At 32.2% G+C, this 15,927-nt stretch overlaps 3 protein-coding genes across 7 annotated transcripts; 1 reads left to right on the top strand and 2 right to left on the bottom strand.

Annotated features, from left to right (window-relative positions):
- Positions 1-783: 783 nt before the first annotated feature.
- On the bottom strand, positions 784-7,740 carry LOC123262089 (DNA topoisomerase I, mitochondrial). Of its 3 annotated transcripts, XM_044724109.1 has the most exons (10): positions 7,252-7,740; positions 6,866-6,911; positions 6,302-6,545; positions 6,119-6,232; positions 5,022-5,667; positions 4,541-4,711; positions 4,375-4,469; positions 1,821-3,245; positions 1,201-1,350; positions 784-1,117 (listed from the first exon to the last, which is right to left on the bottom strand). In XM_044724109.1, the coding sequence occupies exons 1-10, from the start codon at positions 7,288-7,290 to the stop codon at positions 1,015-1,017; spliced, it is 3,033 nt and encodes a 1,010-aa protein (XP_044580044.1). In that variant the 5' UTR covers positions 7,291-7,740; the 3' UTR covers positions 784-1,014. The 3 variants fall into 3 exon arrangements, with proteins under 3 accessions (XP_044580044.1, XP_044580043.1, XP_044580042.1); XM_044724108.1 differs by having other exon boundaries at positions 4,375-4,466; positions 6,119-6,545; XM_044724107.1 differs by having other exon boundaries at positions 6,119-6,545; positions 7,252-7,739.
- A 619-nt stretch (positions 7,741-8,359) lies between these two features.
- On the bottom strand, positions 8,360-10,534 carry LOC123262101 (mRNA cap guanine-N7 methyltransferase). Its single transcript, XM_044724136.1, has 6 exons — positions 10,145-10,534; positions 9,907-10,066; positions 9,575-9,831; positions 9,117-9,298; positions 8,625-9,040; positions 8,360-8,544 (listed from the first exon to the last, which is right to left on the bottom strand). Exons 1-6 carry the CDS (start codon positions 10,427-10,429, stop codon positions 8,465-8,467), a joined length of 1,380 nt encoding a protein of 459 aa, XP_044580071.1. The 5' UTR covers positions 10,430-10,534; the 3' UTR covers positions 8,360-8,464.
- A 144-nt stretch (positions 10,535-10,678) lies between these two features.
- On the top strand, positions 10,679-15,907 carry LOC123262100 (histone deacetylase 6). 3 transcript variants are annotated; one of them, XM_044724135.1, is made up of 6 exons: positions 10,679-10,777; positions 11,319-11,750; positions 11,818-11,915; positions 12,404-12,770; positions 12,851-12,910; positions 13,660-15,907. In XM_044724135.1, the coding sequence occupies exons 2-6, from the start codon at positions 11,439-11,441 to the stop codon at positions 15,877-15,879; spliced, it is 3,057 nt and encodes a 1,018-aa protein (XP_044580070.1). In that variant the 5' UTR covers positions 10,679-10,777; positions 11,319-11,438; the 3' UTR covers positions 15,880-15,907. The 3 variants fall into 3 exon arrangements, with proteins under 3 accessions (XP_044580070.1, XP_044580068.1, XP_044580069.1); XM_044724133.1 differs by lacking the exon at positions 10,679-10,777 and adding an exon at positions 11,100-11,211; XM_044724134.1 differs by lacking the exons at positions 10,679-10,777; positions 12,851-12,910 and adding exons at positions 11,100-11,211; positions 12,962-13,021.
- Positions 15,908-15,927: the final 20 nt, after the last annotated feature.

Raw genomic sequence — 15,927 nt, forward strand, 5'->3', positions numbered from 1 at the left:
TATTTATATATATATTGAGGACATGCTATAATATAAATTTGCATTAATATAGGCAGGTTATTGTATGATATAATTATAATATAAAAATTAAATTTAATCAAATATGAATGATCTTGTGCTTTAAATCTATCGTTGTTTCGTAATTTATCTAATTATTATTATTATTAAATGACACTAATTATTGATTATCGATAATAATTATTTATGCGTTTGACGTATATTCATAGTGGGACGATGAGTTTCCTTAATTATTATTTATATCGTAAGTGTTAACTAATAATATGTATATCTTTTTTGTTAATTATAAATTTAAATGTCTAATTTTAAAAAATTCACACCGGTTGTGCCCGAATTAATGATGTGATTAAATGTACAGCGTTGTTAAGACGTAGCATATACATCAAGTTATACATTTTGTACATTAAGAGACATTATTTACAATATCAAATTTAAATAATAACTTTTGTATTTTATTATTTCAAAATCCATAAGAAGTCTACACATTTTTAAACCGTTCATTATCACTTTAATTTAATAATTATTTTTTTTTATCTTTATTACTGTTATTAATTGTAATTACTTTATTAACTAAGACATTACACACTTTATTCATTCATCACACTATATAATATTTATATAAAACGTGTTTTTTTGCTATTTTTACTACGCAGTTTTATATTTTTTTTTTTTTCGTTTTTTTTTCAACACTCACGCTTATTTTTTTTTTTTTTTACTATTAAATCATAACTTGTCAGTTTAAAAAATAAAAATCATTGAATTTCTTTTTAGTTTATTCACCAGCACAATATGAATATGAATCTACTGACCACTTTAATTGAAATAAAAACAAATAGATAATTATTGTGGCAATTTAATTAAAAAAAATTTACTAAATACTCTATCGAATTGTCGAATTGTCAACCATTCGAAATTATAAAAATTATATTTATATGTATATATAAATATATATGTATAAGTATGTAATTATTCATAAATTAATTACAATGAATGTTGTTAAAAAACGTAATCGGGTCCTGCCATGTCTATCGCCCACCTGAATTTATCACGCTGAGTTTTGTTGTATATTTTTTCAATTGGCACGTCATTTTTCTTGCACCTGTAAAAAAAAAAATTATTTTATATTTTATACTCTTTATTTATTTAATAATCCTAAATAAAATAAAATATAATAATAAATACCATGCTACAGTAATTCGCGGATCGAGATAATTGAGCTTAGACGTTCCCAAGGCGATAGCTTTGTTTTCATCACGGTCAGTTCGTTGTACCTCTAATTTAGTCAGTTGTTCTTTTAATTTTTCCAATTTCTTCTTAGCTTTATCATGTGCACTGTACAAAGAAAAAAAATTCCTCATTAGATAATAATAAAAATCTAACAATATTAAAATTAATTTAGCAGACATTTGATCATTTTAATGATTTTTATGACAAATAAATTATTGTAAAAAATTGACATGTAGAAATTTAAAAAAATAAAAAATACAATTTTTTTTTAATTTTTTCGAACAAATTTGTTTGTTAAAAAAAATTAAAAAATGGTCAAGTGACTGCTAACTTTAATGTCATAACAATATTAAAATTAATTTAGCAGACATTTAATAATTTTAAGAATTTTGATGACAAATAAATTATTGTTCAAAAAATTTGGAAAAAAATTGACATGTAAAAATTTTTAAAAATTAAAAATGCAATTTTTTAAAATAATTTTTTCGAACAAATTTGTTTGTTAAAAAAAATAAAAAAATGGTCAAGTAACTGCTAACTTAAATGTCAATATTAAAATATGATCTCAAACATACTCTTTAGCTTTCATCGATCCATGCTTAGCTTCCCGCTTGGTATCTTTAACTTGACCTTCAGCTTCCTTGATAGCTTCTTTTTTAGCTTCAATTTTAGCGTTCAAATTTTCCATAGATTTATCGTGTCCTTTAGGAACAGACCGTTGATGGTTACAAAGAATAGCAACAGCGCGATTGGCCCGATTGTAAGCAAGAATTTTTTCGGCAACCGAATATTCAGGATCAGTTAATTCATCCAGCTGTTGTTGTAAGGTCCAAGAAGCGTTATACGTCCTGAAGACTTTGGCAGTGAGCCCGTCCATAAGTTCAGTGAGATGTTTGTTCAGCACAGCGGTGTTAAGCCGATCAAACAAGTCATCTCCATCAGATTTATTCTCTTTGAACAGCTGTAGGTTCTTGAACACGCGTTTTTCAACCGGTACCTCGTTGTAATATCTGATAGAATCTTTACCCAAGAAATCGAACACAACGACGAATTCTTTACCGTCTTTCTGCTCATGTAAAGTAATGTGCTCAACACGTAACGAGCAGCAACCAACGGTGTCCGCTTGGTCCTCGTCTTTTTCATTACCAGCTCTCAGAGCCAATTTGTCAATGAAGTACAGTGCCACAGCTCTCTGTCGAATCCGCATTTCTTTGCTCTTCCAGTCTTCACGGTACTCAGCACGAATTTTATCTATAGACTTGGCTAATTTTCGCGCTGTCTCATATTTCTGCCAATCTTTTTCTCCCTTTAATTTACTCGACGGGTTCAACATGACATACTTGACTTGCCCCTGGACATTTTCAGTCCAAGAAGCCAACCACGTCACCGTGGGGTCGTGTCTAACTTCGCGCCACTTGTGTCCAGGTGGTGGTTTCGGAATAACAGAATTCTTTGAGCAATTTATCAAAACATCTTCCGGCATTACTCGTTTTTTAAGCTTGCCCATCTTGGGATGCTCACCACGACCTCGGAACAAGCCTGGCGGTTCAATCTTAAAGTTTCCTATTTTTTCTTTGTGCCCATCGATGGTACAGAACCCGTATTCTTTAGTTATCTCATCGTTCTTTTCCTTCAGCGCTTTCTTCTCTTCCTTGGTCATTGCTTTGCGCTCTTCAGACTTTTGGATAAAGTAATCGTGCATTGGTCGGAAATTACACTTGCTCAAATCCGTAATTGTTTTGCGTTCAGACTCTGACATTACTTCGCGCCAGTCTTTGAAGAAATTGTCATTGAATATTTTCTTGGTAGTGTAATCATGCTCTAACATACGAGCGTAGAATGTTGCTACTTCTTCAGTTGGCTCGGTGAGTCTCATCTCTTTGCCGTTGTAGTAGAATTTAACTGATGGAGGCAGTGGTTCGTACTCTGGAGCAAACACAGGACCTTTGTGCTCCAAAAATGTCCATTTTGTTCCATCTGACTTTTTTTCTTCTTCCCACCTAAAATAAAAAAATTCATTTTAATAATTTATTTAAAAAAAAAAAATATGGTAATTATTTACAAGTGGAGTCAACTCCATTTTGGGTCATAACTAGGTGAAAAATTAACATTTTCAAATTTTTTTTTCATTCTGCTTGTTTTTACGGCGCATTTATTATAAAAAATGTCGTGAACGGAAAAAATAAAGATTTCGATAGCTTTTTTGCCTTCAAAAGTTGGAAAAAATTTTGGCTGTCATGGTTTTGGATAAAATTTCTATTTTATCTTTTTTTGATGTTTTTGATATATATTTTTTTTTTTTTTTTTTTTTTGAAAAGTACATAAAAAAATGAACAACTTAAAAAAAAAAGTTGGATGTCACAATTTTCTAAAAAATTGATAAATTTTTTTTGAAAATTTTTAAAATAGTGATGATCAACTTATTTTTTTTTTTTAATTATTCATTTTATTATATATTTTTCAAAAAAAAATAAATCAATAAAATCAAATAGAAATTTTGTTCAATAAAATAAAAATTAAAATGGTTGACCCCACTTGTAAATATTTAAATATTTATTATTAAAAAAAAAAAGTTCTTGAACCATTGATTGATTTTTTTCCCGGGTTTTACACTTAGCGCAGGCTTTCTAGCCAACACACGCGTCCATAACCTCAACGATCTGCAGTTATTATTAAAACTATTATACAATTTAAATCGAGCGACATTATTACTACCAGAGCAATCAAGAAATAATCTACGTATCGATTTCTCAAAAATAAAAATGCTCGGGCGCATTTTATTTGGCTTCTTGGTAATCAAATTCTTGACATAATTAACTCCGTTTTGCGTAACCTTTAGTACATTTAAAAGACAAATAACTCATGACTAAATAACAATCTCTGATTAATTAAATAAATTAATACGAAGCAGATTTTACAGCTGAATATTACAGCAGTACAGATAAAATAAAACAATCAATAAGTTATCGAATTTGTCTACTTCAATGAGACACTCATCAAATTACATCAACGCTAAAAGAGGTTATACTGTTTAACCACGTGATACAACCAAGCTCAAGTGATGTAAGAATTGGCCTCAATAAAATTCTCAACTCAACAATTTAATTACATATTCAAAATGTTATTTACCATTTCCAAACTTCTGTTTCTTCTTCGTCCTTCTTTTTCTTCCTCGGAGACGCATTATTTACAGGCTTGGCTGCCGTTTTCTTTTTCTTTGACTTCTGTCATAAAAATAAAACCATTATTTTAATAAAAAATAAAAAAAAAAAAATCACTAATAAAAATAACTTACAGATTTAACTTCTTCATAGTCATTCTCCTCTTCATCGTCAGAGTGTTTTCTCTTCTTTTTCTTCTTAACAACCTCCTTTTTAGTTTTTTTCCTAGCGACCAAAGGAACATCATCTTCATCATCCGAGGAGTCAACTTTTCTCTTAGAATTTTGAGACGGTTTACGTACACTCTAAAAACAAATAAATACAGATATATCAACCGTAAAATAATCAGTCAACAATAAAACATACATTTAAAATAATATACACGCAAATTAATGAATATAGTACTCTAAATTTATAACCAAAGCTACACTGATAGCCAGTCGGCTGTTTTGTTTTTAAAAAATCATCCAGAATGTCTCCATAATCCTCATGGCCCATAACTCGACAAAAATTTACCATAAAATCTAAGCAGAGTTATCAAAAATTTCTAATAACCCAATTTAAAGTGTCAAATTAACAAAAAAATTTGAAGTGAATACAGCAACAAGATCATACCAGTGGTAAGTCTTCGTCAGACTCTTCTTCTGTCTTCAGAGTGGTATTATGCAAATCCGACAGCCTGGTATCATTAGCATCCGACGAGTTCATGCTGTTCTGCTCCTGCTTGTAATCCTCATCCTCATCCTCTTCCTCTCTTTTAACATTTCTATCCGCGGCATCATTGCCATCATCTTCATTGATACAAAGACCGTTTTCACTGTTGGAGTCATCTTCATCCTCAGCTACCGGCACCTGGCTCACAGGCTCGTCTTTAATCAGAGGTTTCTCTTCATAAGCCTGAGAATCATTATAAACCTGGCTCTTTTCCTCCTCCTTCACAACGATCTCTTCTTTAACTTCACCCTTGTCGCGGTCCTCGCGACTCTTCTTATCTTTATCCTTATCACGGCGATGCCGATCCTTGTCTTTATCATGGCGGTGCCGATCTTTGTCCGACCTGGACTTATCTTTATCATTTGACGAAGAATGAGACGTGGAATGTCGATCTTTGTCCTTAGACGACGAACTGTGTCTACGGTCTTTGTCTTTTGAGGATGTCTTGTCTTTTTCCTTATCCCGGGAGGATTCATGGTGATGCCGATCCTTGTCCTTGCTTCTTTCTTTATCCTTACTGTCTTTTGTTTTCGAACTTGAATGATGCCTTAATAAAAAAAAATTAAAACATTAAATTTTAATGATAATAAAATTAGCCATTTGATAATTTATGATTTTTTGAATCAATAAAAATTACAAATAAAAAAATATTTTTAAAAAATTGCAGTTAGAATTTTTTAAGTTTTCTGTCAAATTTTTTCTTTTAATTTTTTTTCAATAAAAAAATTGTTACTTGAATGTTACCTAATTTAATTTTCATAAATTTTAATAAAACAATTACTAACACAAAAAAAGAAAAAAAAAATTAGAAAAAAAAATGACATCTGGAAATTTAAAAAAATAAAAAATGCAATTTTTTAAAAATAATTATTTGAAACAAATCTTTTTGTTAAATAAAATTAAAAAATTGTCAAGTAATTGCTAACTTGAATGTTACCTAATTTAATTTTCATAAATTTTAATAAAATAATTACTAACAAAAAAGAAAAAATAATTACTTGTCTTTATCCTTAGAACTCAAACTAGATTTATGATGATCCTTCTTGTCTTTATCCCTTTCCTTGTCTTTGGTAACCGAGCTGCTGCTCCTGTGCTCCTTGTCCTTATCCTTGCTAGAGGAACTGCTCTTCCTGTCCTTGTCTTTATCCTTGCTACTAGAGCTGTTGGCATGCCTGTCCTTGTCCTTATCCTTATCCTTGGAGCTCGAGCCATTGGAGGAGCTGTGCTTGTCCTTATGCCGATCTTTATCCTTCTCCTTGTCTTTGTCGCGATCCTTGCTCTTATGCTCAGACTTGTGGCTCTTCTCCTTGTCCTTGCGATCCTTGTCCCGGTGCTCAGACTTATGAGATCTCTCCTTGTCTTTACGCTCGGACTTGTGCTCTTTCTTGCGATCGAACCCGTTGGACATACCATTCATATGAGTATCTAAATAAAATAGAGAAACATATCGATCAGCTAACTTGAATAATTAATGGACTTCTACATCTACATAAGAATACGTTACTCCGATATGAGCACGTGGTATACTCAAACTATATGTATGTAACAATAAAACGAGATATCTTTTAAACTTTAATAAGCTCAATAGTTTTAAACACACACCTTCAGGCTATTTTATTCCTCACCAAACGCTATGGATTTATTATCATACAGTTAACCTAACTTAGAAAATTCTCGAACGTGTTCACGATTTATAAACTCAAACTTGTGATTTTATTTTACGTATTGTTCGTCATGTTTCTTACCTCCATGATTCCCGGCTGCGCTACTGTTTTCCTTGGCCTTTTTTTCCTAAAATAATAAAATTATCATTGAAATTCTGGATCAACACACTAAATATTTTTAATAATTATTTATTAATAATTTATTTATTTACTCAATAATTATAAATTAAAATAGTTAGCTGTAGAAAGTAAAAAATTACATATTAACTCAGAGTTATAATTATTGAGTTATAATGCTCTCGGGACTTAGTCGCAGACGCCATTTTGGGACTTTGAAAAATTTCGCGTCTCTACAAGCGTACCGTATTTAAAGAGTAAACTGAGATGATACGAAACTTTTATCGATAACTGAGTAGGTAAAAATTCGTGAAATAAATAAATATAATAAAATATATTAATAAACTTACGGATTCAGAGTTCGGTCTGGCGGTTTGCTCGACTTCCATTCTACCTCGGCAAGAAATTCACTCAGAGTTGAGTGAGAGTAATTTTGCGGTACACTTGTACTTAACTTGTAATGTATGAAAAAGTGGTAGCGACCGCAAGCGATGGTAGTGATGACGACAGGTAACTAAGACCTACTGGCTCTGGCAACTGGCGGCTGCTCTGTACTCGGTGTCGGTTCTTGTACACTGTACACTGTAAATATGTAGTAGCTGTTGTCTGTTGTGTGCTTGTACACGATGTAATTGTATAATTTATGCAATACGAGTACAAGTATTGGGGTAAAATGTTGAGGTGGATGCGAGAACAGTGATGTGATATTAAATGAGCTTGGGCTAGGAGGCCTCCACTCCTCACCAGCACGGCAACTTGAAGCACAAACGATGGTACAAGTCGCTAGAATACAAGTGCACAAGTGAGAGCACACAGTTGAGGCCAGAGACTCGCTGGAAAATAGCTAAGTGCCACGAATGCAAAACTGCGCATGCGCATACATTTTTGGGTCACGTGATTTTCCAGATTTTCTTTATTGGTTTAAATTTCTTTGTGTTGATAACTTTGTGTGGGATTAATAAATAGTTGGAAAAAATACGAATATTAATTATTAGATGATAAGGAAAATTTTTTACTGAAATTCAAAAACAGCTGACAATTTTTTTTTTTATTAAAAATTATGAAAATAAAATTAGCCGACATTTAAAAATTTTTTAGAATTTTTTATTGAAAAAAATTATGAAAATAAAAAAATTTGACATGTAGAAAATTTAAAAAAATATTTTTTTACTTATAATTTTTATTGATTTAAAAAATTAAAATTTTTTAAATGCCTGCTAAATTTTAGCATCATAAATTATTTATAAAAAAATATTTTTTTTTTTAATTTCTAGATATGGAATTTTTTTATTAAAAATTTCTAATAGTAATAATGTTTTAAAAATCCAAAAAATTGACAGATTTTTGAATTTTAGTATAAAGAAAAAAAAATTTATATTAAATTTATATAAATAAATTTTATTTATTTATTTCATCAACTTTTTAAAAAAATCCCCTAGATCAGATTATCAATTAGAGTAAGATTGAAAAAATGTTTATTTCAATAATTGTACAATTCATTTTTTTATTACGCAAGTAATTTCTTAAACCTATTTTTATTAAAAAAAAAATGTATAAAAGTCCTCACGCTTTTGAGTATTCAGGTTTACCCTCGCTACTCCACGATGTTTTCATTTTCTTAAATGCAACTACGGCATATAAAGCTGAAAAAATAATTAAAATTAATATAAATATTAAAGTATAAAATAAAAAAATTATTTTAGTAATTTCTGAAAATACTTACATGTAGCTTCCCATTCGGAAAGAGTAAGTGTCCCGATTTTGCGATGATCGGGTTTATTTTGCGTATACTGAATCGCATGCTGATAATCTTCAGGGTTATTACCCTTCAATTCAGGTTCATGGTACGGCGGATATGACTCCATTGCTTGCATTTTAGCCAGCAAGGATTTGCCATCGGCTTTGCACCGGGCATAAAATTCGTTGAATCTCTCAAATGATATGAATTCAAGTCCAAATTTAGCAGCAAGTTTTTTTAATACTGTAACATTTATAAGAAATTCTGGACAATCGACAACATCTTCTAGGTGAAAATTGTACTTGGCGCCAAACAGAGGTATGTTTTCTTTGTCACACAAAAACTCGACATTGTAAACACTGTTTCCAAATTTATTACCCTCAGCCTGCTTCCATTGATATCTAAAATTTATGACAGCGAAATTTACTTAACAAGAATAAATCAGTAGAGTAAATAAAAAAAAATAAAAATACTTACACTAGATCATTAGCATTTGGAATGGTTGCGATAAAATAACCACCTGGTTTAAGACTCTCACTAGCATTTCTCATCATACATTCAGCCTGTGGTAAACTTTCAAAACTGTAATGTAATGCAAATTGACAACTTACTAAATCAAGTTGGACACTTGCATCTTTATATTTTTCTCTTAAACGTACCTGAATAAATTCAAAATTAAATTTTACAATTATTAATTTGATCCAAGTTGATTAAAAAAAAAATAGAGTGAAATATAATACTAAAGTTAGCCGACGTTTTTAATATTTTGATTTTTTTTATTAAAAAAATTAGAACAAAAAAATATTTTTTAAAAATTGAATTTACAGTTTTTCCATGAAATTAATTTTTTTTTTTTTTGTAATAATTTTTTCAATAAAAAAAAATTCTAAAAATTTTTAGATGTCGGCTCACTTAATTTTCATGAGTGAAATTACCTTTGTACAATCGGCAGCAATAAATTCAGCGGTAAAAATTTTTGCATATCCACGATTATTGTTAGCCTGATTAGCAACTTCGTTATACCGACTCTCGCATTGCTGAACAGAAACATCAGCAATATCAGTACATATTAAGTGCGTAATTGCTCCCTGTTTCCATTTATAAAGATCACCACCTTTACCGCAACACATGTCAAGTACTTTAATAGGTGTCCCATGGGGCAATGAGTCTTTTATTTTCACCAGATACTCATCTAAAAAAAAAAAAAAAAATCCCATTAATTAATTAAAATTTCAAAATTTTCAATGAAAAAAAAAAAAGTACTTACTTATAAGCATACTTTTTATCCAGTTGTTAAAATTTCTCATGAAAAAAATTCTACTCTGATTTCTATGAGACAAACCTCGCTCCGGAATAGCATTGTAGTGTTCAGCAACAACATCTGTATGAACTCCAGGGGTTTTATCCGTCGTCGAGGCACTAGATACCTAAAAATTAAAAAAATCCAATCAACTTTTCTCTTTGGAGTTAAAATAAATAAACAAACAACCGAGCAAAATACTTACAGTCAAGTCCTGTCCAACATTTGAAACATTCTGTTTACTCAACTCCTCCTGTTCTTTTTTATCACTCAGACGAGGTTCAGTTACCTCTGAATTTTCCGCGGGTTTTTCAACACTCGGCTCCGGTTCACACACTGATTTTTCATCGGTTATTTTCCTCCTTTTAGATTCACTAGGACCATCCGAACCGGTGTCATCAACAACTTCCTTCGACGACATGTTTTTCAACGTAAACTCGGTAAAATTAAAAAAAAATAACTTTAACTCTTTCAGGAACCAATCTCTCATTCATTTTCAAACATTCAATAAATATAACAGCTGCTCTACTAATCAATTAATTAAATAAATAAAATATTAATTGATAATTATTTATTCAAAGATTAGCTTTATGAAAATGGCGTTGGTTGGACTCTTGAGTTGAGTGTCAAGCTTTAAGTAAGTCTTGTTTTCATGAGAGATTTTTTTAATTTTTTCCACGCGACTGCCGCGCTCAGTGTAAATAATTAAATAATTAAATACGTAATGCACCAACAAACACCCTTAAAAAAAAAACAAAACAATAACGTTTTCTAATTTTCTTTTTTTATTTCGGTTGAGTAATTATTTAAAACAAAGTAGATCTGGATAAAATTACGGGTAAACAATTGTTCATCACTCGTTATACTTTTACTTTCATTGTTTTGACAGAGTGAATGTTTTTTTTATTATTATTAATGTCAAATTATTATCTATATTCAGGTTAAATAATTATTATGATGATGATAATTAATAAAATATGAGATCTTGAAAGTTTTTAAGAATGTTTTGTCATTTTTATGAATAATTTAATTATTTTCCGTGGGAAGTTAATCGCCCACATGTTTTTATTATTTATTTAAGTATCATTTGACATCAGTGTGTTTATCAGTGACGCATTATATTTATACTTAAAATAATAAAATATTTAATTAATATTTATAATTATTATTAAAACTAAATTATTTGGAAAAATTAATTATTGAGTTGATTTAAAAATGTCTGCAAAACAAAAGTCATCGACCAACAACAAAAATAAATCGCCATTATCAAAAGTACTTGAATTTATAAGTTTATTTTAAATTTAAATTTATAGCTTTTATCAGCCAGCTGATAAGACCTGTTGCAATCTTTTGATTAAAATATTTTTTTTTTATTTCAGGTTAGACCGTCTAGTGAAATTATAGCTGCGAAAAGAAAGGCTGCTGCTGAACAAAAGTTGAAACTCCTGCAGACAAAGGTACCAGACACTAATTTTATTTACGATATTTATCAAAGTGCAATGGATTCACGTCTGCTGACTCGGAGAGAGACGGGGTTAGTTTATGATTATTCGATGGCAGAACATCAATGCCTCTGGGACAAAAATTATCCAGAATGTCCTCAAAGATTAACTAGAACGCTAGAACGATGCAAAGAACTCGGGTTGATTGATAGGTGCAAGAACATCAGCCCGAGGTTGGCGACAAATAAGGAGTTATTGCTGAAACATAGTCGCAAGCAGATTGATATTCTGAAGGCGACTGATGGGTGTACTGATCTCACTAAACTCGAAGATTTATCTTCCAAATATGACGCTATTTATGTTCATCCAGTAAGAAAAATTTCATATAGCTAAAAGAGTATTTAAGCTTGATATTAATATTCATTTTTTATTTTAGTCAACATATAAATTGTCGAAATTGGCCGCTGGATCGACAATTAATTTATTACAAGCTATTTGTAAAGAAGAAGTTCAAAATGGAATGGCAATAATTAGGTAATTATTATTATGAAACTGAAATTAGCAGACATCTGCACTGATAGAAAAACGAATTTGATTCAAGAGAAAAATTCCTGAACCAAGAAAATAATTTTGAAGAGTTTCACTGTCTCGTATCAAGACGAAAAATTCTTAAATCAAGTAAAATTTACTTAAGTTGAGAAAAATTTTTTAGTTTAAGAATTTTCCTACTCAAATCAAGTAGATTTTTTTTTCTATTTGACAATTAAAAAAATTTTTTTTTTAATTCATTGTAAAAAAAAATCTTTAAAGAAATTTGCACCCATACCTTTTTTTAAATTTCTACGTAAAGAATTTCTGATATTTTTTTTTATAATAATTTAATTGTCATAAAAATATAAAAAAATTATTAGATGTCTCCTAACTTCAGTATCATTTATTATTCAATTCACACACGATATTTTTTTTTTAAATCATGGAATGAAAATTTATAATAATAATTAACAAAAAATGACTTTTTTTAGGCCACCGGGACATCATGCAATGAAAACAGAATACTGTGGTTACTGTTTCTTTAATAATGTAGCCATTGCAGTTGAGTCAATGCTGAGTGAAGGCTTAGCCAAGAAAGTGCTAATTGTCGACTGGGACGTCCACCACGGACAAGCGACGCAGCAAATGTTTTATGACGATCCCCGCGTCGTGTATTTCTCGATCCACCGCTACGAGCAGGGTGAATTCTGGCCTAATTTAAGAGAATCTGATTACCACTACGTCGGTGAAGGCGCGGGTATTGGATATAATTTCAACATACCCCTCAATAAAACTGGTATGACGAACGCAGATTATCTAGCAATCTTCCAGCAAGTTCTACTGCCTATGGCATACGAGGTATTTTTTTAATTTCCACTCTACATCCCATTATAATCATAATAATAACAACAATTAAACTGTCCATATTTTTAATTCAGTTTCAACCAGATCTCATAGTAATTTCAGCAGGTTACGACGCCGCTCTCGGCTGTCCCGAGGTAATATTATCACCAATTATTAATAAATTTTTTTTATTTTATTTTATTTAGTTTCACCCCGATCTCATTGTCGTATCAGCTGGCTTTGACTCTGCTCTTGGAGACGAGAAGGTGGTGAAATAAATAAAATAATCTAAGCTATACAGAAAAAAAGGTTCACTTAAGTCAAGAAAATCTTCTTGTTTTGAGAAAATCAGCCTCTTGCTCCAAAAAATTTAGTTCTTGATAAAAGTTATTTTTCTTGTCTTGAAAAAATTTATCTCTTGCTCCAAAAAATTAAATAAGTATCTCGATAAAAGTAAATTTTCATTAATATTTTTATTGATTAACATCTCAAATGAGAAGATCAAATAATATTGAATCATTTTTTTTCATTCAATATCTATAATTGCACGCTAAAATAATATAAAATGGGTATCAAATATTCAATAGAAAAATTTTCTTAAGGTGAGAAAATTTTTTTAGCTGAAGTAGGTGACACTGCTTCCCTAAAGTATCTAAAAATCTTGATCAAATATAAAAATTTATTGTGTCAAGATTTATGATAATTTGAATTACGAAAAAATTATTTCCGCCAAAAATAGAATTTCAAGAAAAATTTTTATTTCGGCCAACACAACTTCGGTTTTCCTTCAGGCACCCAAAAATTTTCTTGAGCCAAGAATTTTGTTCTCCAGTCGAGAAATTTTTCTTTCTGTGTACAACTTTAAATTAAAAAAAAAATTAATTCAATAATTAAATTATTCCAGGGAGAAATGAAAATAACTCCAGCATTTTACGCGCATTTACTTTCACAATTACTCAGCCTAGCCAGCGGAAAAGTAGCTGTGATTCTCGAAGGCGGATATTGCTTAGAGTCTCTGTCAGAATCAGCGGCTCTAACTTTAAGAGCTCTTCTAGGTGACCCGTGTCCAATGATATCAACCCTCGATCCACCTTCAGCAAGTATCCGAGAGACAATTTTAAATGTAATTTACGCACAAAAGCCTTACTGGAGCTGCTACGAGTTCCAGGACATATACAGTATCCACTCAGAAGATACCAAAGAATGCGACCGTCACCTTCCAGAGATAGTTTTCAAAGAGAATGAAACTAAACCAACTGTCTACGAGACCCGAAATTATTACCCAGTACAAAGTGACATTTTTCTAAATGACATTCGCAACCAATTACTTTCCCTTCAATTGACTACCAAGTTAAACAAAGCTCCTCACCGAGTGTCCTTGGTCTACGACGAGCGTATGCTGAAGCATTGCCACCCTACCGACACGAGGCATCCTGAAATTCCTGAAAGAATCTCTGGAATATTTTCCAAGCACGAAGAGTACGACTTGCTCAAGCGGTGTCACAGAATTCCCGGTCGGATTGCCACAGAGGAAGAGCTTCTGCTAGTGCATACTGAAAGCTACGTAGAAAGTATGAAGGCGACTGAAAAAAAGAAAATGTCTGAAGTTCACAAAGAGTCACGGAACTTTGAGTCCGTTTACCTCCACACCGAGACATGGTCCAGCGCTAGCGTAGCAGCAGGTTCAGTTCTGCAGGTGGTTGACAGCGTTCTCAACGGAGAAAGCCAGTCAGGAGTCGCGATAGTTCGTCCTCCAGGACATCATGCCGAGCGTGACGCAGCTTGTGGCTTCTGCATCTTCAACAACGTTTCCATTGCTGCGCGTTACGCTACTGAGTTTCACGGATGCAAGCGCGTGTTGATCCTCGACTGGGATGTCCATCACGGCAACGGGACTCAAGCGATATTTGAAGAAGATCCTCAAGTTCTCTACATCTCAATTCACAGGTACGACAATGGCTCTTTTTTCCCTTCCTCAGAGCAAGCTAACTACAACGTCGTCGGGAGGGGAAAAGGCGAAGGCTTCAACGTAAACATTCCCTGGAACCGCAAAAAAATGGGTGACACTGAGTACATTGCTGCCTTTCAGCAGATCATTATACCAATTGCTTATCAATTCAACCCGGAATTAATTCTTGTATCTGCTGGGTTTGATGCGTGTGTTGGAGATCCTCTTGGTGGCTACAGCGTTTCTCCGGTAGCTTATGGACACTTTACTCACTGGTTGTCATCGCTGGCTAATGGTCGGCTGATTTTAGTCTTAGAAGGCGGGTACAATGTCAACTCAATCTCTTACGCAATGACCATGTGTACTAAAGCTCTTCTTGGAGATCCTCTGGCTCCTATAACTCGCAGCACTGCTGCTTTGTCTACTTCTGCTATTACTAGTATTAAAAATGTTTTAAAAACTCATAAACCATACTGGCCAAATTTAGTTTATCAAGCTGCGTTGCCGAAAGAAAATGTCATTCCTCAACCAGTGAGTCTTAAGTTTGACATGAGTCCAGGAGTGGAGTCCAAAATTCTGCAAGAAGAATGGCAAACTGAGAAAAATGGAATCCATCAGCTGTCTAAAGAAATGGGTGGGTTGAATGTCAACCAAAGTGGCCAGGCCAAGCAGTGTTCTGATTCTCAAGAACAAAAACCGGGGAAGGTTGAGGACCAACCTGGGTGTAGCTCTAGCCAAAGCAAGCCTGGATCTTCGAGAGTTAATCCAACTGATTCGGGGAATCCCCATGAAGATAAACCGCTGATGGACAGTATGATGTTTGCAATAATTCCTTTGAGTTATTGTCCTCACTTGGAATTGATAGCTGAGGTTCCGGCACAAGGTATTGATGTAAAAGCTCCTTGCAAAGAGTGCAATAGTACAGCCGAAAATTGGATCTGTCTTCACTGCTATGGGGTTAATTGCGCGCGAGCTGTTAATCAACATGCTATTCTCCATGGACAAGATGAAGGACACCCTTTGACTCTCAGCTTCACTGATCTTTCTGTCTGGTGTTATGGATGCGAAGCCTACGTTGATAATCCGAGACTTCACGCTGCTAAAAGCGCCGCTTACCTCAGTAAATTTAACGAAGAACTTCCTTGGATTTATGATGAACCTCGTATTGAAATGTGAAATATAATATATTGATTAAATATTTTAATGCTCGTTTTAAATTAATCT

This window comes from Cotesia glomerata, linkage group LG3, assembly GCF_020080835.1.
Source record: "Cotesia glomerata isolate CgM1 linkage group LG3, MPM_Cglom_v2.3, whole genome shotgun sequence".
Taxonomy (NCBI): Eukaryota; Metazoa; Arthropoda; class Insecta; order Hymenoptera; family Braconidae; genus Cotesia; species Cotesia glomerata.

Coding starts and splice junctions, on each gene's coding strand:
- LOC123262089 (XM_044724107.1), bottom strand. CDS start 7,290: ATGGAAGTCGAGCAAACCGCCAGACCGAACTCTGAATCC. Junction 6,912..7,251: donor CCAGACCGAACTCTGAATCC/GTAAGTTTATTA, acceptor TTATTATTTTAG/GAAAAAAAGGCCAAGGAAAA. Junction 4,712..5,021: donor CTGACGAAGACTTACCACTG/GTATGATCTTGT, acceptor ATTTGTTTTTAG/AGTGTACGTAAACCGTCTCA.
- LOC123262101 (XM_044724136.1), bottom strand. CDS start 10,429: ATGAGAGATTGGTTCCTGAAAGAGTTAAAGTTATTTTTTTTTAATTTT. Junction 9,832..9,906: donor GATAAAAAGTATGCTTATAA/GTAAGTACTTTT, acceptor TTTTTTTTTTAG/ATGAGTATCTGGTGAAAATA. Junction 9,299..9,574: donor TTGCTGCCGATTGTACAAAG/GTAATTTCACTC, acceptor GAATTTATTCAG/GTACGTTTAAGAGAAAAATA.
- LOC123262100 (XM_044724133.1), top strand. CDS start 11,155: ATGTCTGCAAAACAAAAGTCATCGACCAACAACAAAAATAAATCGCCA. Junction 11,751..11,817: donor ACGCTATTTATGTTCATCCA/GTAAGAAAAATT, acceptor TTTTTATTTTAG/TCAACATATAAATTGTCGAA. Junction 11,916..12,403: donor AATGGAATGGCAATAATTAG/GTAATTATTATT, acceptor GACTTTTTTTAG/GCCACCGGGACATCATGCAA.